Source organism: Lycorma delicatula, chromosome 1, assembly GCF_047948215.1.
Source record: "Lycorma delicatula isolate Av1 chromosome 1, ASM4794821v1, whole genome shotgun sequence".
Taxonomy (NCBI): Eukaryota; Metazoa; Arthropoda; class Insecta; order Hemiptera; family Fulgoridae; genus Lycorma; species Lycorma delicatula.
Genome location: NC_134455.1, coordinates 287811561 through 287830321, shown reverse-complemented (window position 1 = coordinate 287830321; position 18761 = coordinate 287811561). Strand labels below are relative to the sequence as shown.

The window sequence follows — 18761 nt, the reverse complement described above, 5'->3', positions numbered from 1 at the left end:
ACATAAAAGTTGGCTTCATCAGAGAACATAAATTTAGCCAAAAATTCTGGGTCCTCCTCCAACTGGGTCAAAAACCAATTGCACATTTCCATACGGTCATCGGGATCGTTTCCTGACAAGTGGTGGTATAACACTTGTAACTTGTATGGATGGTACTTTTGCAAGATCCTCCATACTGTTGACCAAAAAACATCCACTTCCAAGCTTGTTTGGCGAATTAATTTTTTTAGACTTGCTGATACCTTCACCAAAACCCCTTCCACTACCTCTTCTGAAGTGCTCGGACATCCAGATCTTTTAGCATCAGCAAGATTACCTGTAGCTTTAAACTCTGCTAGCAGTCTGCCAATCCTTGTGTGCGACACTGGTTCTCATTGTGGATTCTTATATTAAATTCATCTGCAGCTTGTCTAGAGAGAATCCTTCTCTTCCACAAAGGAGAATAATCTCTGTCCTTGCTCTTCAGTAATCAACATCTTTCAGTCCTGCAACTAGAAAACAGAGTAAAATTAGTAAAATCCCTACAGTGCAGGACTTTTGGTACACTTGTATAATATGTGGATGTGTGTGTGTGTGTTTGTGTGTGTTTATAATTATAATTCTTATGTATTATTTATTGGAATATATTTCAGCAAATCTTTTAAAAACCAGATACACAACCCCGATTTAATAAATTGTTGAAGAAGCTGCAGTATATATTTTTTTAAATAAAAAAGAGCCTTATTGGCATAATAATTGTGTCATATGTCTAACACAATTACATTTAGCATGCCAATAATTATTTTTAAAAAAATACTGTTGTAAATCATGTAGTTTTAAAATTCCAAATGTTAGCAAAAACTGCTAGTTTTATTGAGTCAAATACATATTAAAAAGAAGTTTTAAGAAATGAAATAAAAAGTAAACAAAATTAGGCTATGTAAATGAACCTAACTCAACATAATATCTAAAGACCATTTATGCATTAGTATCTTCTAAAAGGTAAACTATAATTCTTTTGTTCTACATTTTAATTATTTAACACTTTTAAATAATTTCATTTTTAATGACAAATTAATTCAAACTTATTTCCTGAAAAAGTTTAAAATAATGTTATTTATATTGGATTGTGTTTTTATTTGGCTTTTAATTCAATGGGCAAATGACCAAATTAGTATTCTATTGGAGAGATTATATTGCTTCATTGCAAGGCAATGGCTTGGACTGTTCACTGGTTTTTCTTGTCCAGCCTTTCAAGACAATCATTTCTGAGGCACCATTGTAATTGAACTTGGCAAAGTAGTCACAATGAATACAACTTATTCACAAATAAAAATGAAACAAATATATTTGTACAATGGTAGGGTGAAAGGTTTCAGGCCTGAATAAGAAAACAACATTTTTCTGTGTACATTTTAATGTATTTTTCTATATAATTACCATTGTGGTCTATATACTTAGCTCAGAATTTCACAAGTCCACTTATGCTAGTTTAGTAAGTTGATTTATCCAATTTCTTAAAATAACCATCTACAGCGGCAATAATTTCATTATTGGTCAAAAATCTCTTCCCTTCTAGCCATTTTTTTAGGTTAGGAAACAAGTGATAGTCACTGAGAGTCAGATCAGGTAAGTATGAAGGGTGTTGGAGCAATTTGAACTGTAATTAATTTTTTTTTAATTGCAGTGACTGAAGTGTGAGCTGTAGCATTGCCTTGATGATGGAAAAGCACTTTTTTGCCAAATGTGGTGGTCGTTTTTCCTTAATTTAATCGCAGAGATGCTGCAATAGAATTGCATAATGTTCATCATTTATTGTTTCACCCGTTTTAAGATAATCAGTGAAAATTATTTCACATGCATCCCAAAAAACCATTGCTATAACTTTAAAGGGTAAAATCATTTTTGCTTCTTTTTGAAGCAGATTAACCTTTTTCAACCCATTGTTTTGACTGCTGTTTTGTCTCTGCAGTGTAGTGATAAACCCATGTCTTATCATTTTTCACAAATTGACATATAAATTCCTCTGTATTGCGCCAAAACAGCTTGAGACAATCACTTGACATGTTTTTTGGCATTGTTTTTGGTCAGGCGTGAGAAAATGCGGCACCCGTCTAATGCACAGCTTGTTCATGTCCAAATGTTTGTGCAAAATATTGCACAGGCGTTCTGTTGATGTGCCTACAGACTCTGCTAACTCGTTCACTGTCCCTTGTTGATCTGTTGAAATGATTTTATGCACTTTTTCTGTCATTTCTGGCGTAGTCACTTTAGAAGGGCGTTCAAGTGTGGTTTATCACTAGTGCTTGTTTGACCCATTTTAAACTCAGCAACCCAGTGTTTAACCATTGTATTCGATGGAGAAGGTCTCCCAGTGTCTTATCAAGTTCTTCAATTTCCTTTACACTTAAACCCTTCAGAAAAAGTATTTAATCACATCAGTATTTACTCAGATCAAGTATTGAATCAAAAGAATTTCCAGTTTTTACATTTTCCAAAAAATGCCTAATTCTTCAATTTGATGGATTGTAATTACTATATTCAGTGGTGCAGTGACTTAAACTCTTATAGTAAACTAATGAAAAATGGAGTCATGTGACACCATCTAGAAGTTAAGTGTACTAATGCTTGGAACTTTTCACAGCTCCCTCATAAAGGAAAACTGCAAAAGAATTTCACTCATAAATAGCTAAAAATTAATCTGAGATTTTTGGTTTTCAGTAGTAAAGTTTTGGTTTTTAATGGTAAAAAGTAGTTACATTATTCTATTTTAAACAAAATAATTTTTGTTTCAGCGTGAGAAGGAAAAAATTAGACTGATGGAAAAATCATCTCATTTAAATATGCCTAACAGACTTCCTGAAAGCACTTCTAACCAACCAGTACAAAAAAGTGAGCAGCAAGACACTGGGTATGGAAAAGATGTCAAAGGTGAGTTTTTGGCAGTCCATTTTAAGATAAAACTTTCATAATTCTGTATGTGTTGCATATGGTGCATGACTGTTTATCTTACTTTGAAGCATTAACCCACAAACTAGATGAATTTTGTTAGTAACTTTAAGTGACTGAAAACTATTTGCAATAATGTGTTAACATTTCATAGCATATCAGTGTAAGGACTAATTTTTAATTTCCTACAGTTATAAAATGTAAGAAAATAGTTTGTTGCAATTCAGTTAAGTTTCTGTACAAGTATTAATTTAATAGCACTCTCTTGATTTTGTTATTTAGTTGTAAACAAAATAAACTGAAATTTAAAAACTTTTATGGGAATATCCCACAATTGAAAACAAAATTTGAATCTCACATTTTAATCTAAAAAATACATCTGATTATTTTAGTTATATCTCATTAAATTTGATTCATTGGGTTAAATGCCTTCCTGTTTTGAATTTCCAAAATTAATAGAAAGTTTATTGATAAACTGGAATACAAAACTCATCAGCTGTTTAGTTATTGACAGTTTTATTATCTGTGCATCTGTACGTAAAAAACTAGGGTGAATGCCTTGATTTTATTCATATTAAGTTTGTTATAAGAATTTTGATCTGATTGGCCTGTAACCATTTTTTTTTTCAACAATTAAAAATTAAAATTATATGTATTATTTTAATACAGTGATAGAATACGTAATAATGATGATAATAAATTTTTTAGTACATTTTAAAAAACTAAAAATTGGAATATGAAGTATTATATCAAAATTATATTATTTATATTACGTGTCTTATATCATTTATATTATACTTGAAAAGAATTACTAGTAGGCAACTTAATTTTAAATGTAATTTGGGTTTATTTATAAAAAAATATTAATATAATTTTGTGTACCTAATCTAAAAGAGATTGTAATATTACATACCTTATTTGTGATTTATATTTGACATCACGAACTCTAATTTTAATTTAGTTCTCCTGTTTCATTATCCTCAGGAATCTTAGGTAGTAATTTTTGAAATTAATTTTAATTATTGTTAATCTTTAATATCTTAAAGTTTTGGTGAAAGTTTTAATTTACTTAATTTTGCTTGAACATACGTCATATATTTTCTAACCAAGATTATTTTGAAGGTAATCAATCATAAGCATCACATTCTATTGTTAAGGCTGATTGAACTTTTTGCAAATTCTGTATAAATTGCAATGTAAAGCAAATTAATGTATTTTCACTCCCTTTGAGGTCTGTGCAACCATTGAAATTCCTGGTTCAGTGCCTTCTTCTTCATTATTTTGAATTCCTTATTTAAATTTTCAGAATAATGTCTGTCTGTGGAGAAGCTACAGTTAATTCATCAGTTAGTTCATTATCCATTAATATTAGATAAAATTATTTTATTTTCCTCAACTCTCAAAGTTTAATTTTTTCAGCATCCTCTGTTTCTGTTGTGTATTCCGGTTTTCATAAAACAGTTTTTAATATTAGATGGTACCGACTTATTCCTTGCCCTTTTTGTTATATTTTATGAATCAAGAAGATTAATTTTTTTTGCGTGTAACATAATGTTTTTCTTCATCATCATCTCTGACTTGGATTATTATCTTTTCTTGTCATCTGTGTATAAAGCTTTTAATTTTTTGATTATCCCCAATTAAAAACTTTCAGTATTGCATGTGTATTGTTGCCAAATTAAAAATATAGCTAAACTAATAGTCAGACTCACATTTTTGTTTGCTTGACTTCTCGAATATGATTCAATAAAACAATAATATATCCCAGTTGTAGAAGAATTTCATGAGCTCTATTGTATAAATGAATGTTTATATATACATTATAAGGTAATACATAAAATATATTATATATATATTTCTCTTAGGTTCAATGAAGTGGCTTAGTTAATTATCCTGTGATTCAGATATATGAAATTCACTGTAGTATGTCTCACTGGACATGTGGTATGGTGATTAAATATTTAGGCTGATGATGAAATATGCTACAACATAGATTTTTACCTCTTATTTCTTTTCTCTTTAATCAATTTAACTCAGTGCATTGCTGCACCCTCATTTCTGACTGCCCAAGTCATACCATAGTCCATTTTCTGAACACAGCCAATGTTGGAACTTGCTTGTGTTCTATTTTACCTTTGTAAGTGAAGGAGATGTCTTCTGTTTAAATGTAGATTTGATTTGAGGTAAAGAAAAAGTAATATAAACGCATTGCATCTTATGAGTATGTAATTCTAGCATAGCCATCTGTATTTTCAAATTGTGCAGGATAGATCCATTTGGACAACTTGGGTTTTTTCTTTCCACCTTTTTTCCCATGGCGATTGACTTTGAACAGAAGAATTTAACAAACAGTAATGTTGACCAACTTTTTTATTCTTGTTTTTTTGTGAACATATTAAAAGAGTAATTATGGATGCTATTGATGTGGTAGTTACCATGTAATACTTTTTGAAAGAACCACAACAAATGATGTTCTAAGCATTATATACTCTTTTTGAGTTCTAAAAACTCAATTCTGATTAAATCATTGCAAATATAAAAATTTTTACTGATATTTACATCAACCAGTTAATAAACAAAGTATATAGAAACTGTAAACCATAAATTTTTGAAGCAAACATATTCTTGTGTAACCTATTTAGTATTTTAAAAAATAAAATAGAAATAGTGGAAATTTTTCAATTCCTTAAGTTCTATAGTTGTCGAGTTGAAGAGGATGTTACAGTATCACACATGCTTTTAATTCTTAGAAGAACATTTGAAGTTTTTGTATTTGAATGATTACTTAGTACTTCTGTGTACCGCTTCAGCCGTTATCATTCTTAGGGCTCTACAACTAGTAAATTAATCCTGTTATCAAAGTGTGTTAGATAGAGCTCAGTTTTTTAATATAGGTTAACCATTTAATTAATTTTTTGATTGCATTCATTATTGTTAAATTACACTTATTGTGTAATAAGTATAACAATTATTGTGTAATAACACACAATTACACTTATTGTGTGTTATTGTTGCATTGCATTGTGATTTACTTCTGCTTTGTTTTTTTTCTGAGCCATTGTTATATAAATGATGTTAATTCTTAGACTTTTTATATTCTTTTTCAGTGTTTGTAAAGTTCAAGTTTACACTGGTTTTATCCATTAGTAAATAAATACCTTTGATTGAACATAAATTCCATTTTAACAGAGTCCTGATTTACAGGGAATTTATCTTGATAAGCTTCAGTGTATTAATATTTTTTTCATATAACAATTGTTTTTATATTCTGTTTGGGAAAACAGTGTTTTGATTGGCAATTAAAGGTAACAAAAAATTGTGTACTGTGACAGAATAGTTTAAATCTACATGTTTTAAAAGCAAGAGACGCTTATAATCTGTTTCATGAAAGCGTGCAGCAAACCAAAACATAACAGTATGATGATTCTAATTTAATTTAATTTAGCGCAATCCATCTGAGAAAAACACTTCTCGTTACTTTTAACATAAAAATGAGATAAAGATAACTTGTTATAAAAAAATTACAAATTTGTGAAAAAATTATATATTTACCTTAAAAATAACATTTCTAAGAAGGAAGAGAAAAAATATTTGTTACCTCAGTGTATTTCTTCAGTACTTGATAAGCTACTGTCTATTGAACTAATGTCATCATTTCCCAAATTTATCACTGTACCTTAAATAATATTTTTGCACTAACTGTCTGATCGTTTCTCTTGATTTTTTCCTCTTTAATTACATGTTGAATGCAATTTTTCCAAGCACTTGCACTACTCTAGTAACATCTTCTATCAATAAATGCTTTACATTTGTTGTGTTATTACTCCCAGAGTAGTTGTGCCCTTATCAATTCTATTGGGTTAAAATTGCAATGGTAAGGAGGATGACGCAACATGACACAGTTTGATTTTGCAGTTTCATGTACTTGATAATGAGTATATTTTTCTTTAACTGATTTTACTATTTTTAAAAGTTCTACTTTTAACATATCTTCAGTGTATGTGATTTTAATCATTTGGTAATTTCCAAATTTTTGGGTTGAAGTGTTTGGAATTTTTTTGGTTTTCAGGAAATGGCATGCTATATTATCCATTAGTATGGTGGATCCTTCAGCAATAATTTTGACAATATTTTTAAACCACTGCATAAAATTGTCAATATTCATTTCATCATGATACTATTGGGAAGATCTGGAGTATCCATAAACCACCATTCAAAAACCCACATTCACTTCCAATGTATGTTACTATTAATTGTTTACCTTTTTCAGTTAAGAATTTTCACCCCAGTTGACAAACCTTTCATAAAAGCATCTTTTGCATTCTATATTTCTTCATCCACACATAATTTTTCCTGTACATGTCTCACATTAACCCAGGTTTCATCTAAATTATAAATTGTCTTATACCCTTCAAGAAGTCACTTAATTTCTCTTAAATATTACCTACGCCATGAAATAATGTGTTCGCGTTCAGTCAATAAAGAATTATTTTTTCTGGACATGAGGTGAAAATTCATTCATTTTAAAACATGATGTAATGTACTTCTGAAGAATTCTGCAGTTCAGAATTGGTATTCACTGGATTTAATGCTTTATTCAAGTTAGGAAGCTTGTTATTGAAATAAAATGAATGAATTTTTTTCTAATAGCAGTTTTTGTAAAATTGTCCAACTTTTCAATCTTTTTCACATGCTTTTGAGTCTTTTTAGGTTTAACATGTTTACCATCAATTTTGTGTTTCTTTATTATATTAAAAATTGTTCTTTCACTAACGACTGTTGCACAACTTGCTTACCAAACAATGTCTCTTGACTGCAGTTTCAGGGTTATCTTATTTTAAGGCTATATATATTGCTGATTATATTTTTTTGAAGCTACGTAAGGGTTTTCCCGATTTATGTTTCACAATAGAACCACTCATTATTAAAACCTGATTTGCACAAAAACACAGGGTAAATTAAAATTAATGAAAATAGCACAGAATAAAACCGTTATAAAAATGAAATAAAAACTGTATTGTACCTTATAGAATAACACAATAACAGATTGAAATAATTTCTTTCATTGAACTGAATAATTTTATAAAGCATTATAGATGTTATCGTTATTAAACATCAAAGAAAGATTCAATAAAATTTTTAATTATTTATCATCAGTATATCACAGAGTCAGACAAGTGATAGCTTATGTAGATTATACACATAAAGCAATAATTGCACTTGCACATGGGAGTGACAGAATGGTTTAGCCTTAACTACTGAGATTTTATTCATACATGCTGAATTTATATTTATATCTTCTGCACCATTTCCTGAGATGGACTATAGGTATTTGCTTAAATCTACATACTTTAAAAGCAGGAGATGCTTAGGTATTTGCTTGTTTTTCTTTTATCTTTGACTGAAAAAATGTTCACTCTAATGATGATTCATGAAAAGTGTATCTAGGAGGAAAATCTACTTTGTAGGTATGCTAACAAAAAAATTCTATTTAATAAAGATTCTATAAAGCTTTTTATTTTTGTTTTACATGTGCATGTGTGTATAATCTGTACATGTGCCTGAACAGATGTTTTGCAAATACATAGTGTATGAATATTCCAATTTTAAAAATTGTTTTTGAATGTAAAGCTTGGTAAAAATAATAACATTATTGTTAACTTTGAAAGTAAAAAAAAATAAAAATCTGATTGAAAATCTGAAACCATTTTTGGAACCTGATTGATTTTAAAAACTTGATTGAAATTTTGAAAATTAAATTTTACGCAGTACGACCTTTTGTTGAAATTAGAAAAAGTAGTGAAACTGAATTGATTTTTTTTTAATTTTGAAAGTAAAAACCTGACCGAGATTTTGAAAACTAAATTTTATGCATTATGACCATTCATTGAAATAAAAAAAAAAAATAGTAAAACTGAATCCATTTGTGTTGTTTTACGTTTACTATCTTAACTGTGAAATGCAAATGTTTTTGTGATTTCTTTTATTTTAGATATTCCGAGATCAATGTGGAGGTTAGTTTGCAATCCTGTGTATGTAGTTACTTGCCTTGGTGCCTGTATGGAGCTGGTCATAGTATCAGGTTTTGTAGTCTTCCTACCCAAGTACCTTGAGACACAGTTTAGTCTTGGAAAGAGTCAAGCTAGCGTATTTACAGGTAATAATTTTTGTTATCTTTATTAAAACTTAATGGTTTTCTTGAGCCATAATTAGTGTACTGATGATGTGTGAAAAAACAATCTATATATCATAGTAAACATGTACGTGAGTTTACTGTAATCAAGTCATTAATGTTACTTTATCATTAAAAGGTTTACACAACGAATATCATGTTATTGACTGAAAGGATGCGATGAAATAAAACTTTATTTTAAACATATCTAGTCATAATTCAGACAAAATGAAAAGTAGTATTTTTCTATCATACTGTATAGAAATAACATGGATGGAAACAGCTGTGTATTTTACTGTCATTGTGATGTGATGGCTAACATAATTCTCTGCCAGATATAAGTTATTACCAAACCTGTTAATGTATCCCATTAAAAGATTAGAAATTAACAACTGTTCTTAATAACCTATAGTGGCCTTCTGCTATTTACCAACTCCAAAAAAGAGAATGTACTGTAAATGAATTGCAAGTTATGCAAAGTTAATCTATCCTTAATAATAATGTATTAGTATTTATAATCAATGTATTAGTCTAGCCTTCAACGAGGTGCTTGCATGCCTCACCACTCTAGTCTCACAAGCAGTCCCCATGGGAAGCCCATTTATTGTTATACACACGTTGTTACTATTGTTGTTGCACAGAACTTTTTTAAATTTACTTAATATTATTATTTAACATAAATTTAATTCTATTATTTTTGTAATATTATTCATTCGGTTGATTTGAATCATTCAGTTCAAATCCAGCTCACGTAGTGATAGAGGCTCACAGTTTGCAGTTCCTTAAAATTTGTGGTTCAACTGGCATATATATATTTTTTTTCAAGATGAAATATAACTAAAAACCTTCTCATTTATGCCAAGAAACATGGGTAAAAATGTGGTTGCAATTGAGTAGGTTTTTTGTTTATCCTGAACAAACAAAAACCCTCTTCTTCTTTATATAATAATATAGATATATATATAGGAATTCAAGAACAACTTGAAATGTAATTCCACCTGTAATTTGCTGCTCTGAAATTGCATTCATATAGTTGATCAGTTAATGATTAGAACTAAATCACTTACAAAAAATTATTATTACAAATTTGTAAAGAAATTAATTTAAGAAATAATACTATTCGTGAATTTTTTTTTCATTTTTGGGCAGTTTTTTTTTTTGTAAAGAGATAAGTCACATTCTTTGACTATTTGTTATTATTTCACAGGGATTTTTCAAAAAGTATTCATTGCACAGTATTGGGTTCAATACATTTGGATTCTGTATGTAAAATACATCTAAAAATTATTTATTTAGCCTTATAAATTTTGTTTACAGCAATACTGGATTGTTTTCCCTTTGAGGGAAAAAGAGGAGAGAATTATTGACTAGCTATAACTCATAAACTTAGCATTTTTATATTTCTTTTAATATCTTTTATATGTGTACTTTTTTCGTTGTTTTAATCAGAAAAATGTGCTTATAAAGTTTAACAGGAATCCTTTGTAGAACACTTTGTATGTTATATAGTTTTTTTGAGAAATTATTTGTTAAATTATTGCTAACTGATATTATTTGGATGATAATACAGTATCTGTAATTTTATAACTACAATTTATAAAAAATTTATTTACTTTAAAGACAACGTTTAAGTAGCAAAAAGTTAAATGAATGAAATTTTGAGTTTTTAATCAGTAATTATATTTTTAAGGCTGTTAGTCCAGTTCTGATAACTAATTTTTTACAAAGTTGTAGTTTAGGGTTATTAATTGTCAGCAAATTAATGGCTAATAATTTAATTCTCTTTCTAAGAAAAATAAATAGTGTAGTACTTAATCCATATTGTCAAATTATCCCATATTACTAAACTAAGTTTATTGAAAGACTAAATAGAGGATTTATTTGTATACAGAGATAGAAAAAAAATCATATGATTTATTATGTTGAGATTCTCTAATCTAGAAATGCTTTTTTTCAGGGCATTACAATTATATTTTCAAAACAGCCTTTTATTATTTTATTCTTTAATAAATTTTTGTTATATTATTAGTATTGTACAACTGGTTATTTATAACACTTATTTTTATTGGTAGCATCAACTGCTGTAGCCTTTAGCCATTATTGATTGATTTGTACATAATTCTGGAAGTTTACTTATACAGTGTACCACTGCTGAGTCAGTACATGTAATCAGTTGGACCCATTGTCTATGCAAATATTACACCTGGAACTTGCTACAATTTTAAATCACTAGATCAGGTTATTGTAGCTTAACAATAGCCAGCTGTAATAACTCAACAATAGAATGATGACTTGGAGACATCTCAAGGAACTCAAACGATTTAAGATAACTAATTTGGCCAGGCCTTCAACTGTCAATCGCTGTACACAAAGGCAAACATTGACCTTCTATCAACCCAACACATATATATCAGCTGCTATGACTGTAATTAGCTACCAGCTTTGGCTTTTTTAAGTACCAAATCTGTTTCTGAAGGAAATTTATTCAATTCAGATCAATTTATTTTAAATTATATATTTATAAATATTATCTACTATATTCAGTGATTTTCACATCCATTTCAATTATTAATCCTGTTTTCAAGTTCTTACTTCATTTAATAAATTTAAAATAATTTTGATGCAGAAAAAAATATTAGCTGCTTTGATTTTGAAATTGTTTTGCATCAATTGACACTGACTTAATTGAGATGATCTTTTGATAACTATTTATTTAACTCCATTATCATTCTGGAGTTACAGTCTCAGGCATCCATCACACACACACACACATATACACACAGAGAGAGAGAGAGATTAATACACGCACGAATACATACACACACACACATATATATATATTTTACACACACATCATTCAATTTTTAAATGCATTGTCATGTCAAAAATAAAAATGATTTTTAATTAGAATATAATACTTTGTTTTTAACAAAACTTGGATTTATTTATCAAAGAAACATGCATTTACAAAATAACTATTATATAAATATTATAAAAACACTTGTAATAGATCACTTGCCAGTCACTGAGTAGCATGTACATGGCTGTTTCATGTGTCATCTTTCATCCTCAGCACATAATTCAGTGTTACTTTAACATTGCAGAAGCATGCGGGCTATGCTGGTAATTGACATAATTGAAGTGTGTTTTGTTATTGCATGATGATATTATGCAGTAACTGACAGTAATTTACTAGTTAGTTTTTGTTAAAAATATGGAAAGATGTCAGCATAAAAAGTCATGTTATTTAAGCGATAAGTTCTTTTAACAAAATTTTATAAGTAATAAGTTTATTTAACAAAATAATGTTATACTTTTCACATTTGATTTTCATTTTGATTTATGTATATTTTTATTAAGAAAATTATTTACAGTTATTTTATCTAATTGAACAAAATGTTCTAACAGGTTCAATTGCAATCCCTGGTGCTTGCATCGGAATATTTATGGGAGGTTGTCTGTTGAAGAGGCTGGAGCTTAGACCTAAAGGAGCAGTGCAGTTTGTTCTCATCTCAAATACTATCTGTCTCTCTTGTTATGGCCTCTTGTTTCTGCTTGGCTGTGATAATGTTAAAATGGCTGGTACCACCATTCCGTACTTTAACAGGTGTGTTAACTGTTGCTGTTTGTGCATGATATGCATCTACCTCTGTATGCTTGACAGTACATCACTTTTCAGTTTGTATAAACACGTGCTTGGTAATTTATATTGAGTTCATTGGAAGAGTCTTTCTTATATAATTAATTTCTGTTGTATAGTGTAGATTGCCTTAGAAAACATGTGACATTTCTTCATATTAACATGAATTAATTCAGATTATTAAGATAACCATAATTATTAATTAAGTTATTCTGACAATATTATTAAGTTTCTTCTGACAATTTTATCGACACATTACTGACATGTTGAGTTGCTCTGTACTTATTTTTCTCACTATAACAACTAACACTGGAAGGTTGGTTCAGTATAGTTGATCATAAGGTATATGACTGTAAACTTTTTTTTTAATGATTACTGTATCTAAAATCTTATTTAATCTTTTCTTGTTTGAAAATTTTATTTTTCTATGAATAATATAAAAGCTAAACAACAAAGAAAATAGTTAACTTATATCATTATTACTATTTTGCTAAATAATTTTTTTAAAATACCTATGTTGCAGATTTACTTTTATATAATCATAAATCTTGCAATTTAGTAGACCATGAAGAATAAGGATATAAACCTTGCTTGTTTCAATGGAATTTTTTTAATGATTTTAGTTCACCGCTTAAGTTAGATGTTTGTGCAAGAGAAAAATCTATAAAATTGTTATAAGTGAAAAATGTCAGCCTGACCAGTTTTGAAATTGGTCAAAGGCATGTGATTATCATCACCGTGAGGTGCATGGTGTGAGAGAGCTGTTATCCTTATTCACTTTTATTATTTTAGTTTTCCTATTTTACAATTTGTAATGTTGCTTTCTTTACCTCATACTGGTAATTCCCTTTAAGATGTCCAGTCTGCTCGTAGTTCATTCAGCAAAATGTTCTTTCTTCATTTCCAAGATGTAACTTGTGTTTAAATTTTTTGTTACTGTTTCTCTGTATCAGGTTCTTCAATAAAGGTTTCTTCTTTAATAAATGTAGAGAATTATTAGATTCACTGTTTTGTTTTTACTGTCAATTATTCAATCATTAAATTTCTATGTTATTGGGTTGCTGGATTTCTGCTGGAACAGAAACACTGGTTTAAAAGGAAAAATGATTCCAGGTTCTAGAAAATTAATTAAAATTGAAATGTTAATTTTTAATACCTTAATCACAGACTGGAGTGGACTTAACCTGACTGGAGCTGCCAACTTGTTAAGTTAACTTTGGATTTCATTGAAAATGTGTTTATTTTCAAATCTAGCACTGTGAGTGTCAGATCTATAGAACAATTTTCTAAAGCTGAGCATGAAAGAAAATTATTTTATGATATGTACTTGAATAGTGTTGACTATTCTCTGCTGATGTGAAAAAAATAGTGTTAATGTGAAATTAATTATAGTAAGTAATTTATTGTTAATAGTAAAACAAAATATATTATTGTTATGGCCAAACTCTTCATTTAAAAATAGTTTTGATCTTTCTATGCATTTAATAACAATACAATGGCATCTAGTACTGGAAATAAATATGTTAACATGAAAAATCTTGGATCTCATTAGTCTTTGTTTGGTACTACATATTTGTGTAAACTATGAGGGCTATTCAGAAATTAACTTCCTGTCCTCGATATTGTGTGAAGGAGTGGGGGTAGCGAATCTATCTTTGCCCTGTTGAGAAGCCCAGTTCAGAGCACTTCTAGTAGTGTTATTGAAAGGATCATTCACTTGTTTGTTCCTGTAAAACTCTCATTTGAAATGGCTCCTGTCAAAGAAAATCCCACCAACTGTGAAATGTGTGCCTTAATCTCTTTCCTTCACACAAAAAACTTGACAGCTACTGAAATCTTCGTAAACTTTGTGCAGTATATGAAGGGAATATCATGAGTGTCAGTGCAGTAAGACAATAGTATGTTTCGGGAAGGTTGAACAAATATTCACGACAATGAAAGAAGTGGTCGACCCTCAATTGTTACAGATGAACTTGTTGCAAGTGTTGATATGAAAATTGATTCACAATAACAAACTTATCTGAATCTTTTCCTCTCATATCGCGATCAGTGCTGTATGAAATCATAACCCAGTAGGTTAGGCTTCTACAGATTTTGTGCTCGCTGGATGCCTAAGCTTCTTCTGACAAACACACAAAAAAGATGATAAGGTCAATACCAAAGTGAGTTTTAAATGGGGGTTGTTTAACCATCCTCCTTACAGCCCTGATTTGACTCCCAGTGATTACAACCTTTTCCCAAAAATGAAGAAATGGTTAGAGAAACAGCTTTTTGAAAAAGACAAGGAGTTGAAAAATACTGTTACTACCAGTCTTAGTTCACAGGCGCTAGAATTTTCTGATAAGAGTATTCAAAAACTTGTTTACAGATATGACAGTTGCCTTTTGGACGGCAGTTGTATAGAAAAGTAGTGAAAAGATGTAGCTACAAGTTGTATATAATAAATTGTTTTTTTATCAATTAGTAATTAGCCTCTGTACATATATGTATACATAAAGGTGATATTAAAGAATGGAAACAGCTTCATATTTAAAAACTGAGGGATACTAGGAGGTAGAAACAACTGTGGACTTATATTGTTATAAAATTACTACTTTATAGTTTGAAATTTTTGTCCACCATCTTGAATCTATCACATTAAATCAAACTTTTTTTTTAAATAGGAAGGTGCATATATAATTTTAATTTGAAATTTATCAAGAAAAACAAAGGCGAAAAACCATTTCTCGATAAGTGCCTTGTTTTCAAGTTATAAACAAGAAAAGTTGCAAAATTGGAAAATTCATAATAATAATAATGAAATGAGGTAAAATGCCCACTAGTTATAGTAGTGTGTTTGCAATTATTCATGATCAGCCTGGTTACTGTAAGATGTGTGCACGATGAGTGTCACATTTGTTGACCAACAATCACAAACACAGTATTTTGTATCTGCTCTTTCTTTTCTTTTACGTTATTCCAGGAGTAGTCCACAGTTTTTGAAACAAATCATCACAGGAAAAGCTGGGTTCTTCATTACCCTTCTGAGACTAAACGAGCATCACATGAATAGAGACAAAAATTCGCTGCAGCCAAAATTAGTGAAAACATCCCCACATGTTCAAAAGATTATACTGACAGTCATTTTTGAGTCTCAGGGAGTTGTTTACAGTGAATTTATGCCCTGAGGAACAACAGTCAATGCCGAATCTTACTGTGAGTTATTAAAAAAAATTGCGTAGTCATTAAAAATTGAAGACCAGAAGATTGAGTGATGGCGGATCGTTTTTCTTCATGACAACACTACTCCCCATGTGGCAAAGGAGTTACTGCAAAAATTCAAGTGGGAAGTGTGGTCTCATCTGCCTTACAGCCCTGACCTAGCACCCTTGACTACCACCTGTTTGGTCCTCTCAAGCAAGACCTAGGAGGGGAGTGTTTCACTAATGATGATGAACTGAAGGAAGCAGGAAATTGGACAAAATTTTTATGAGAGTGGAATTGAATAAACTTGTCACAAGGTATGAAAAGTGTTTAGAAAAACTTTATGATTATGTTGAAAAATAGATAAAAATTAGTGGTTTTCTGTTTAATAATAAAAAAAAAATTGTCTTATAAATATGTGTTTGTTTCATAGTGGGGGTGTAACTTACTTTATGATCATCCCTTGTACATTAAAGTAGGGGTTCCACATCCATGAGTAAATAAATTAAAAATAACTGATTGTAAAATTTGATTTATCACCTTCATCTGATATATGTTATAAACATTAATACAAACATTTTATAATAAAGACTTCAATTTTCTTGATTAGTTTTTCAGTTCATTAGAAGAGAATACTGGGCTGAGAAATGATTAGTAAAATAAGAAATTTAATGTGATTAAAAAATGAACTCAGAAGAAAATTTTTAGATTCTCATGTACTCTAAAAGGATCTGTTCTGGACAAATTTTTTATTAGTATTTAAAGTTCTTTTAATGACAGCCAGTTTGGGTTTTTTTACATCTATTGTCACAAAAGCTCCAGCGTATAATGGCATGAAATCATGAAATGTTTTTTGACTACTCCAAATTACACCTGATTAAGTAGATGGGTTAAGGAGAATTTAAAAACATTTTAATATTATGTCAATGAATTTAAACAGCAGAATTAGTAAATGCTTTTTAATTAACAAATATTAAATGCTTTACCATCAGGACTGTTAAATCTAACAGCAGTCATTCATTTTCTTGAAATGGATGTGAAGGCATGCATATCATGTAAAATATTTTCTGATTTAAATCTAGAACACACAAGTGTGATAAAAAATTAATTATGAATTAACAGTAATTGTTAAAATAATTTACACGCAAATTTGAATCTTACAGCCTTAGCACTAGAATCTTGCCCTACTGATTTCACCTCTTATTCAATCTTTCAGTGCTTTTTTATAGGTATTTACTTATTGATAAACTATCAGTTTTTGTCTTTATTATTATTACAAAATTATTTTTTATTTGTTTAACAGCAGTTCCAGAGCTGAACCATTCCAGGTAAATCTGACAGCTGCTTGCAATTTTGGCTGTGAATGCCATATGACTGATGTTGAACCAGTTTGTGGTAACAATGGGCTGACTTATTTTAGTCCTTGCCATGCCGGATGCACAGCGCTTTCATCACGTTCTAATTATACCAACTGTGCCTGTAAGTGTTTGTTGATTAAAATATATTTTTTGTTTGTAATCATTATTGATGTAGTAAGGAAAGTAATATTTAATTAAACTGAAATTAATTTTGTTCAGTGGAAAATTTTTGAATGATATAATTTGACATAAGTAGCTGTTGTATATTTTTTTAACAATTATTTTCAAATCTGCTGGAACCTGACATATGCAACAAATTTCAAAAATCATATACAACAAATTGGAAAATAATATAGTCATTTTTCAGAATAACAAGCACCTCATGCCGGCCTATTAGAGAAAGTAGGTGTGCAGTGATTTCCTGTTTCCTTCTTCACTAGGCCAAAACAGTTGCATATCAGTGTGTAGAGACTACCAAAATACATCATATTCGTTCCTACAAGTAAAACCTTCACTAAGTGGACTTAACTGTAGACACATAACTGAGTAGACATCATTACTTTCAGACAAATCAACTCTGATTGAAGCCTCTTGTAACCAAGTGATTTACATAGTTGTATATTAGAACATAATAAAGATTGGGACAGTCGGTGTAAAATAACAAATTAATGCCCTTATTTTTATTGAGAAACATTGCTGTGCAATGGCTATACTGTGTTTTTATCATATAGACAGCAACAAATCATACTGTTACAAGTACTTCCTCTTTAATCACTGCAGTTATTTTCAGTTTTTTTTAGATAAATAATATATAAGAATAAAATTGTTTTAGGTTTAATGAATACTTATTTTTAATGTAAATTTCCATCAATACCAATTCTTATGCTGAATAAGAAATTTAGATTGTATTGCAGTTTTGCAGTTTAAAATAAATTAGAATATGCAGAGTGTTTATAAAAGGTTATATCAAATTTTTTGTACACATTTTGAATGGAACCTTTAAACAGTACACCAGAAATACTTGGCCATTATTTTGGTTACAACATACATGAAAAAATCCATGGCCTTGTCCATTCAGTTACGTTTTAATGGGCAAGTGATCAAGATGGCAGTGGTATCCATCATGGCCGAGAGTTATCATTGAGTGTATGTAGTATCTATAAATGTGTATGTAGTGTATAAATGTGTACTTATTTTAATACTATACCACCAGTCAACTATCATATAAAACATGGTGCAGTCATAAATAGGACCAGTTTGATTATAAAGTATAAAATATGATAACAGACAGTATTGTAATAATATTTGTTATGATGTATGTGTTGAGTAGCTTACACTAGTACAAGGCAATCCAATGGATACGTTGAATAATTGTCACCTTTAATACTATAGGGTGATTTTTTGTCCTATTACCCAATTGTTAATGTCTGGTAATTTTTTTCTAAGAAAGGGAAATTTTTTTTGTGACACAAAGTTGGTA

At 29.5% G+C, this 18761-nt stretch overlaps 1 protein-coding gene across 8 annotated transcripts in view; it reads left to right on the top strand.

The window, feature by feature from the left end:
- The window catches only part of Oatp30B (Organic anion transporting polypeptide 30B), a 208906-nt gene that overhangs the window by 131934 nt on the left and 58211 nt on the right, over window positions 1-18761 (top strand). For 7 of the 8 annotated variants that reach the window (XM_075379165.1, XM_075379174.1, XM_075379151.1 and 4 more), the window contains 4 exons: window positions 2775-2910; window positions 8921-9085; window positions 12509-12707; window positions 17227-17402. In XM_075379165.1, the coding sequence (XP_075235280.1) occupies window positions 2775-2910; window positions 8921-9085; window positions 12509-12707; window positions 17227-17402 (676 nt within the window). The remainder of the gene's footprint in view (window positions 1-2774; window positions 2911-8920; window positions 9086-12508; window positions 12708-17226; window positions 17403-18761) is intronic. The other variant, XM_075379159.1, reaches the window with a different exon arrangement.